The sequence below is a fragment of the Cherax quadricarinatus genome, chromosome 67, assembly GCF_038502225.1.
Source record: "Cherax quadricarinatus isolate ZL_2023a chromosome 67, ASM3850222v1, whole genome shotgun sequence".
NCBI classification, from domain to species: domain Eukaryota; kingdom Metazoa; phylum Arthropoda; class Malacostraca; order Decapoda; family Parastacidae; genus Cherax; species Cherax quadricarinatus.
The window spans coordinates 498,070-508,069 of NC_091358.1; the positions used below are offsets into that span (position 1 = coordinate 498,070).

General features: G+C 39.9%; 1 protein-coding gene across 1 annotated transcript in view; it reads right to left on the reverse strand.

Moving 5' to 3' along the window:
* Positions 1-10,000, reverse strand: part of LOC128699641 (fibrillin-2) — a 206,911-nt gene that overhangs the window by 4,844 nt on the left and 192,067 nt on the right. The window contains exons 35-36 of the mRNA XM_070099319.1: positions 9,513-9,651; positions 4,125-4,242 (exon numbers count right to left, since the gene is read on the reverse strand). Coding sequence (XP_069955420.1) covers positions 4,125-4,242; positions 9,513-9,651 — 257 coding nt within the window. The remainder of the gene's footprint in view (positions 1-4,124; positions 4,243-9,512; positions 9,652-10,000) is intronic.

Consider the following 10,000-nt stretch of genomic DNA (forward strand, 5'->3'; position numbering starts at 1 on the left):
GTAATAGTCACCAGCACGGCTTGCAATAGCTGTGTGAGGGTGATTTTCATCCATAAAGGTTTGCACTTTCAGCCACATTGCACAGATTTCCTTAATCTTTGTAGTAGGCAACTTCTTCAATTTCTCTCTCCCCTCCTCCGTACCAGTTTCCTCAGGTCTGGCCTCTTGCTGTTGAAGTTGATCTAGCAGCTCATCAGTGGTTGCCCCTCAAGGAAGGTTCCTTGATGTTGGTGAGGGGCTCTTGATTTAGGGAATTGGATCTGTGCTCCAGTTCCCCAAATTAAGCCTGAATGCCTTCCACATCCCCCCCCAGGCGCTGTATAATCCTCCGGGTTTAGCGCTTCCCCCTTGATTATAATAGTAATAATAATCATCAGTGGTTGGTTCTTCATTGTCGTCCTCCACCAACTCTTCCACATCATCCCCACTAACCTCCAACCCCAAGGACTTTCCCAATGCCACAATGGATTCCTCAACTGGCATACTCCTCTCAGGGTTAGCCTGAAACCCTTCAAAATCCCTTTGGTCTACACATTCTGGCCACAGTTTCTTCCAAGCAGAGTTCAAGGTCCTCTTAGTCACTCCCTCCCAAGCCTTACCTATAAGGTTTACACAATTGAGGATATTAAAGTGATCTCTCCAAAACTCTCTTAGTCAGTTGAGTTTGAGGTCACTACAAAGCACCTTTCAAACAGAGCTTTTGTGTACAGTTTTTTTTGAAGTTTGCAATAACCTGCCCCTCAAGGAAGGTTCCTTGATGTTGGTGAGGGGCTCTTGATTTAGGAAATTGGATCTGTGCTCCAGTTCCCCGAATTAAGCCTGAATGCCTTCCACATCCCTCCCCCCAGGCGCTATATAATCCTCCGGGTTTAGCGCTTCCCCTTGATTATAATAATAATAATAATGCAATAACCTGCTGGTCCATGGGCTGCAGGAGAGGAGTGGTATTAGGAGGCAAAAACTTCACCTTAATGAACCTCATGTCCCCATAAAGTCGCTCTGCCATGTCTGTAGGATGACCAGGGGCATTGTCTAACACCAGGAGGCACTTAAGGTCTAATTTCTTTTCAGTTAGGTAATATTTCACATTGGGGGCAAATGCATGGTGTAACCAGTCATAGAAAAAGTCCCTAGTGACCCATGCCTTACTGTTTGCCCACCACAGCGCACACAAATTAGCCTTAAGGATATTCTTTTGCCTGAATGCTCTGGGAGTTTCTGAGTGATACACTAATAAAGGCTTCACTTTGCAATCACCACTAGCATTGGAACACATCAACAGAGTAAGCCTGTCTTTCATAGGCTTATGTCCTGGGAGTTGCAGCGCTGTATAGCCCTTGTGGCTTAGCGCTTCTTTTTGATTATAATAATTATGTCCTGGGAGTGCCTTTTCCTCCTGAGTAATGTAGGTCCTGCTTGGCATTTTCTTCCAAAACAGGTCTGTTTCATCACAATCAAACACTTGTTCAGGTTTCAGTCCTTCACTGTCTATGTACTCCTTGAATTCCTGCACATATTTTTCAGCTGCTTTGTGGTCCGACTTTTTGATTATAATAATAATAATAATTTGTGGTCCGAACTGGCAGCCTCACCACGCCTTATCACACTATGTATGCCACTACGCTTCTTAAATCTCTCAAACCAACCTTTGCTGGCCTTAAATTCACTCACATCATCACTAGTTGCAGGCATTTTTTTAATTAAATCCTCATGCAACTTCCTAGCCTTTTCACTTATGATCACTTGAGAGATGCTATCTCCTGCTATCTGTTTTTCATTTATCCACACCAATAAGAGTCTCTCAACATCTTCCATCACTTGCGATCTCTGTTTCGAAAACACAGTTGAACCTTTGGCAAGAACAGCTTCCTTGATTGCCTTTTTGTTGCCCACAATAGTAGCGATGGTTGACTGGGGTTTATTATACAACCTGGCCAGCTCGGAGACACGCACTCCACTTTCATACTTATCAATGATCTCTTTCTTCATCTCTATAGTAATTCTCACCCTTATTGCTGTAGGGTTGGCACTAGAAGCTTTCTTGGGGCCCATGGTCACTTATTTTGCAGATAAAATCACCAAAAACACTGTAATAATACGAAATGTTCCGATTGTATGCTTGGATGTTACCGCGGAGGCTGGCTGGTAAACAATGCCACCGGCGGAACATGTGAGGCTGGCTAAGGCCGCACATTCGACGCGTCTCGGACGAACAGCATTGAGCGGGTTTTTTAGCGGTATGCGAGGCAAAATCTTAGCGATAAAATGTATCGGTATGCGGATTTAACGTTATGTAAGGCCAACGGTATGCGGGGGTCCACTGTATATACATGTTATGCTTTAATAACGTATGTTATTTAATAACATGTATGTTATTAAATACCACAGACTCCACCACTGCCTCCGCCACCTGCGAGTCCCTACTACCCTCCCTCCGACCCCCGCAACTGGCAGCCAGCCCTCCCACCACTCAGTGTGGTGAGTGTTTTGTTTGTTCATTATTTGCTATTAAACTACAGAATAAATAATGTAAACCCATTCATGACCGCATATTGGAATGGCTATTAGGAAAGGTATTAGACGGTGACATCATGTGTTTACTCTTGAACACAGCAAAGAATCGAACATTTCTGCTATTGCTAATAATAACAATAGTAATAATAATAATAATAATAAATACGATATAATTGAAGAAGGAAATTGTACAAAAATACGAGGGAGTGGTTGACACATCGTCAGTGTGGCTTTGTTTATGCTGGAGTGAATATTAGTCTCCCTGCTCTTCCAAACATTTCACAATAATTCAGCGGTTGAGGCAGTGGTATTTAATAACATGTACTATTATTATTTATAACATATATGTTATTATTAATAACATGTATTATTATTAACATGTATGTATTTAATAACATATATGTTATAAATAATAATAGTACATATTATTAATAACATGTATCATTATTAACATGTATGTTATTAAATACCATTGCCTCAATCACTGCCTCTACCACTCCAGTCACACTCAATCTACAAGCACCAAACACAATGAATTATTGTGAAATGTTTGGAAGAGCAGGGAGACTAATGTTCACTCCAGCATAAACAGTCACACTGACGATGTGTCAACCACTCCCTCGTATTTTTGTACAATTTCCTTCTTCAATTATATCATATTTATTATTATTATTATTACTATTATTACTATTGTTATTATTAGCTGTAGCAGAAATGTTTAATTCTTTGCAGTATTCAAGAGTAAACACGTCACCGTCTAATACCTGTCCGAATAGCCATTCAAATATGCAGTCATGAATGGGTTTACATTATTTATATTGTAGTTTAATAGCAAATAATGAACAAACAAAACACTCGCCACACTGAGTGGTGGGAGGGCTGGCTGCCAGTTGCGGGGGTCGGAGGGAGGGTAGTAGGGACTCGCAGGTGGTGGGAAACTTAAATATGATTTGGTGGCTGGGAATTTGGCGGCTGGGAATTTGGTGGCTGGGAATTTGGCGGTTGAGAATTCGCGAATGTGTGAAGCCCGTGAAAGTTGAAAACGTGAATGTTGAGGGAGACCTGTATTCATCAAAACATGGAAATTACTCGCATTGTTTGACTTGACTGTGTTATCCTGCGTTATACACTTACTGTGCTTTGTGGCTGAATTCCACTTATAGTATCATGAAATTGTAATACATAAAGTCGGGCTGAATAAGTCATCTTTGAGCCACTTGTAAACACTGCTTGCTGGTAGGGAAGCTGGTGGTGGAACAACAGTTGGTTCCTTTGTTTACTGTAGCTAGTGAGGTGTACTAGTGTGCCAGACATACAGTATTCCCTGAGTAGTTAACCATGATACATTGTGTGCACACTGCTAGCTTTAGACTTTTTCAAATGTATGAATAGATGGAAGACACCCTAAAGAGTTGTCCTGAGATAAAAAAAAAAAATATTGGCAAGTGGCAGATTGGTGCATGCATAAAATGGTATGTAGTAGTACACTGAACGCAGTACCACCACCTGCATACTAGTATGTAGGACACACTACCACCACCTGCATATTAGTATGTTGCACACAGTTAAGGGGTTAAAAGGTGATTCATTACATAGTGTACAGTACTCACCAAATCTGTTCATGTTCCTCACATCAAAACAGTTTCTATTGTTGCCACTTAATATTTGGTATCTTGTTCTGGTGGCGTGTCCTGTCCTGCTGCTCACAAAACGTAGAGTTGTTAGTGGCTGGTGGGGACAGATAAATATTAGTACTTCACAATAACAGAGTCCAAACTTTCAACTTCTTTTTCCCTGAGATGACCAGCAGCCCCTTCGCTGTGTGGCCAGCTGACTCTTACATGTTGAACACGACACTAAGAAAATGTTTTCTTGTATACTACAAATGCTGCTCTTCTGCCTTATGGTATTATAAAACACTGATATTCTACCATAATATACAATAAAACAATATTAAAATTCTGCTGTAAATATTATATAATGTTGATTATTATTATAATAAAAAAGAAGCGCTAAACCACAAGGGCTATACAGCGCTGCAGGGCAGGAAGCGAGGGTATCAGGTGGCAAAAGGGAGATGGATGAGTAATAGGATACGGAGAACAGCAGGGCAGTGCGAAAGGTATCAGAATTTGTGGAGTAAATCAGTCGTTGTCAAGAAGTCAATGAGAGAGTCAGAATTAAAGGAGGGTCCATCAGCAAGAAGGGAAGGTAAAGAGAGAGTAGTAGAGCGGAGACGATGATGGAGGTAAATTCTGCGTGCTTGTTGATAGAGGGCAGTCTAACAGAATGTGGCTAATTGATACTGGAACTTGACACTGCTCACAGAGAGGAACAGGGTGCCTCTCCATGAGATACCCACGAGTAAGACGAGTGTGGCCAATGCGAAGGCAGGAGAGAGTAGTCTCCCAACCTCGGCACTGATGACAAGAAGACGGCCCGTATATAATGTTGATAGTTTGCTTAAGCAATATAAAACGATGTTCAGACAAAATGTAAAACATGGATATTTTGCCATGATATATAAAATACTGGTATTTTTCGCTGATATACTATAAAACATTAATATTTTACCCTAATATACTATTAGACATATTATTACAATCAAAGCTGTATAGCCCTTGTGGCTTAGCATTTCTTTTTGATTATAATAATAATTACAATCAAAACTAACTGCTAAACTCTCAGGGGTCATACAGATCAAACAAATTCTACACTATTATGAAATGTTGACGCAGCAGTATTTCCGGACAGCATCGTGCGAGGGCATTTACTATCTTCGGCTAGCATTTTTACTGCCGAATTGTATGTCATTCTTGCAGCACTTGTTCGTATCGCATCAATGCCCGTGTCATCATTTGTGGTTGTCTCAGACTCCCTTAGTGCTCTACAGGCTATACGAAGATTTGATACACCTCACCCCCTAGTTCTCCGTATCCAACTTTGGCTACGCCGTATCTCTACCAAGCATATTGTTTTTTGTTGGGTTCCAGGTCATGTCGACGTACAGGGCAGTGAACAGGCAGACACTGCTGTGCGGTCAGCAGTACATGACCTACCAATTTCATATAGAGGTGTTTCATTTCTGGACTATTTTGCTGTAATAGCTACCCACCTTCACACCCGTTGGCAACAACGTTGGTCAACTCTGCTTGGTAACAAACTTCATTCTATTAAACCGAGCATAGGTTACTGGCCGTCTTCTTGTCATCAGTGCCGAGGTTCGGAGACTACTCTCTCTCGCCTTCGCATTGGCTACACTCGTCTTACTCGTGGGTATCTCATGGAGAGGCACCCTGTTCCTTTCTGTGAGCAGTGTCAAGTTCCAGCATCGATTAGACACATTCTGTTAGACTGCCCTCTCTATCAACGAGCACGCAGAATTTACCTCCAACGTCGTCTCCGCTCTACTACTCTCTCTTTACCTTCCCTTCTTGCTGATGGACCCTCCTTTAATCCTGACTCTCTCATAGACTTCTTGACAATGACTGATTTACTCCACAAACTCTGATGATGATACCTTTTGCACTCCCCTCAGCCCTTTCTACCTCAATCTCTTGCTGCCCTATACCCTTTCACCATCCACTGCCCCGCTGTTCTCCGTAACCTATTACTCATCCATCTCCCTTTTGCCACCTGATACCCTCGCTTCCTTCCTACCCTGCAGCGCTGTATAGCCCTTGTGGCTTAGCGCTTCTTTTTGATTATAATAATAATATGAAATGTTGATATTCTGCCTAATATGCTTTGAAATTCTGCATTAATAGAATTCCTAGACTAATGAAGGCAGCAGCAGCACATAGTATATATAAGAGGAGAAATTATCTCCTGGACCAAGGCATAGTAAGACTTAAAATTGTAACCCCCTCAAGGGAGGTTCCTTGATGCTAGTGTGGGCTTCTTGATCTAAGGAATTGGACCTATGCTTTAATTCCTTGAATCAAATCTGATTGCCTTCCATTTCCCTGGGTACTGTAAGTCCCCTACGGGATTAACACTATTCCCACGAATGTAATTACTGAAACTATAATAACATGATTGCAAACAAATTACATGGACCAGTGAGTAGTGCATTGGCCTGCAAGTTTTATGACTTGCTTGCCATGGGTTTGATCCCCATCCATTCAATGATTTAAACCATGGTCAGACTTCTAGTTAGCAGCAAGTTTGCATAAATGGGGAGTAATCAGAATGGGGACCCATTACTAGCGTGCCCATGGATCAATATTGGGCTGCTTGTTCACAATCTACATAGATGATGCTGTATAGCCCTTGTGGCTTAGCGCTTCTTTTTGATTATAATAATAATACATAGATGATGGGATAAGTGGAAATGTAAGCAAGTTTGCCAATGACACTAAATTAGGCTGCAAAATAATTTCTGAAGGGAAGACTTAGAGATTTACAGGAATATCTGGAGAGAGTGATATGGTTAGAGAAGTGGCAGATACAGCTTAATGTTAATAATGATAATCCTTTATTTCTTTTGAGCTTAGAGACAATGTAGATATATGAGTAAAATATTTTTTTTATTAACATATTGGCCCTTTCCCACCAAGGTAGGGTGACCTGAAAAAAAAAAACTTTCATCATTCACTCCATTGTCTTGCCAAACGCATGCCTACATTACAGTTAAAAAACTCCTTCAGAGTGCAAACACTGTACTTTCCACCTCCAGGACTCAAGTCCGACTAACTGGATTCCCTGAATCCCTTCATGTCACTTTGCTCACACTCCAACAGCATGTCAAGTCACAAAAATCATTCATCTCCACATGCTCATGCATGCTTGCTGGAAGTCCAAGCCCCTTGCATACAAATCCTCTACCCCATTTCCCCAACCTTTCCTAGGATGACCCCTACCCTGCCTTCCACTACAGATTTATATGCCCCCAAATCATTCTATTTTGTTCCATCCTCTCTAAATGTCCAAACCATTTCAACAACCCTTCCTCTGCCCTCTGGATAATACTTTTAGAAATCCTGCACCTCCTCCTAATCTCCAAGCTATGGATTCTTTGCATTATATTCACACCACACACTGCCCTCAGACAAGACATCTCCACTGCCAACAGCTTTCTCCTTGTTGCAACATTTACCACCCATGCTTCCATACAAAATGTTCTTTGTCTCCACAGACTCCTCAGTGCTCCACTCACCTTTTTCCCCCTCATCAGTTCTATGATTCATCTCATCTTTCACAGACTCATCTGCTAACAAGTCCACTCCCAAACACCCAATCTGATACCCAATCTTTCATTAACTAAACTTTTTGTTATTCTTTTCACCTTGTTTTTTCCTATGTTCTTCACTTTTAATTTCCTTCTTTTACATACCCTTCAAAACTCTCTCACCAACCTCTGCAACTTCTCTTCAGAATCTCCCAAAAGCACAATGTTATCAGCAAAAAGCAACTGTGACAACATCTGCTTTGTGTTAGATTCTTTATCTCTTAATCCCACACCTCTTGCCAACACCTGAGCATTCACTTCTCTTACAACCCTACCTATAAATATATTGAACAACCATGGCGACATCATGCATCTCTGTCTAAGGGCTACTTTTACTGGGAAATAATCTCCCTCTCTTCTACATGCTCTAACTTGAGTCTCACTATCCTCATCCTTATCTGTATTCAGTAACTTACCACCTATTCCATACATCTGCCACACTGCTCTCCTATCTACTCTATCATGTGCCTTTTCCAAATCCATAAATGCAATTAAAACCCCTTTACCCTTATCTAAATACTGTCCACTTATATGCTTCACTGCAAACACTTGGGCTAGACACCCTCTACCCTTCCTAAAGCCTCCTACCTTGTTCATCTGCCATTCTGCTCTCCATCTTACTCTTGATTCTTTCAATAACAACTCATGCTTATTTCCCTATAACTTTTACACTTTCTTCTGTCCCCTTTGCTTTTATGCAAAGGAACTATGCATGGTCTCTGCTAATCCCTAGGTACCTTCCTCTCTTTTTTATCATTCCAAAACTATATCTCCACCTGCTTTTAACATTTGTCTTTATCCCATAAATTCCAGCTGCTTTACTCCCTTTCTTTCTACCCATTGCCTCACACACCTCCCCCACACTCACAACTGGCTCTTCCTCACCCCTACAAGGCACAAAAGAAAGCCACTAATTATGGAATGCATTTCTGGCAACTAATCATAAGGCTTCTTGTGTAAATAAACACAATCATATGTTCAACAAGAAAGGTAACTAATGACAAAGTAGTCAATTACAAAACATTTACATATTATTTAAAGAGGTTTAATAATCTTCAGTTTTATGGCATTATTGAACCGAGATTGTGAAATTACAAGAAGTTACTTAATTTACAATACAAATGGAATGGGAGAGTATGTATGTTCTAATCCTTTTACAAAGAAAATAACTATGGCACATATAAATTAAATAATGTAGATCTTAATTAAATTGAAAAAAAAAAGACTTAGTTAAAAGAACTCTAAGCCTAATATGAGTGCATAATTGTTTGCAGGAAAGCGATGTTTCCAGATGTGTCACTCATACTGCATCAAAAAATCTGCATATTTACAATTACCACAGGGAAAATTCCCAGTATGCTTATATTTCCCAAATTTTACAGTTCAATCTACCAACATATAAGATGCTAGTGAATAGAGTAATTATTTTGCAAGGGATCAGAAACACAGAAATTATGGTTTTAAATTTATAATATTGCACTGTGGAAAGAATGAGCCACTATACAGTGGAACCTCAAAAATCGAACTGCTCCCAACACAACCAATTATGTAAGTGTATTTTTGTAAGTGCTTTTATAAGTGTATTTAAGAGGGTCTGAAATGGACTAATCTAATTTACATTTATTCCTCATGGGAATAAATTCATTCGGTAAAGGCACTCAAACAGCCTTCTGGACCAAAGAAAGTTCGATATTTGAGGTTCCACTGTATATTAATATGAATAGGAAGAAAAAATGGGGGTTAGCAACAATTATACGAGGAAACTTACCATTGGCTCAGGGACATGAGAAATTGTTGGTAGGGAATAGGAGGAGTACAAGACCGTCTGTGTGTTGTTAGTGAGACATTCACGGTCATTTGGTGGACATCTTTTCTTACATACCACTGTGCCTTCACGATGATAGATGCTGTGGAGATGCATTAAATTTACACATTTTTATTTACAGCCAATATATTAATATTATACACCATATTTTAATTTACTGGTATCTTGCATTTAAAGATGGATTTACAACAACAACAAAAAAAACAAAACTGTAATACAAACTTCACAAATTTCAAGTGATTTTAGCTAACTGTTCCACATTAAACATTTTATATCATGAAACACCAAATTGTAAAGTAAAATTATATAAAATGTGGTACAAGTATGTTTTCTTACCTGAGTCTTGATGTATAAATTTACAAACAAGGAACAACACAGATCATTAATTAACTTCTAAAATTATTACATTTAAATGCTAATTATTTCTCATA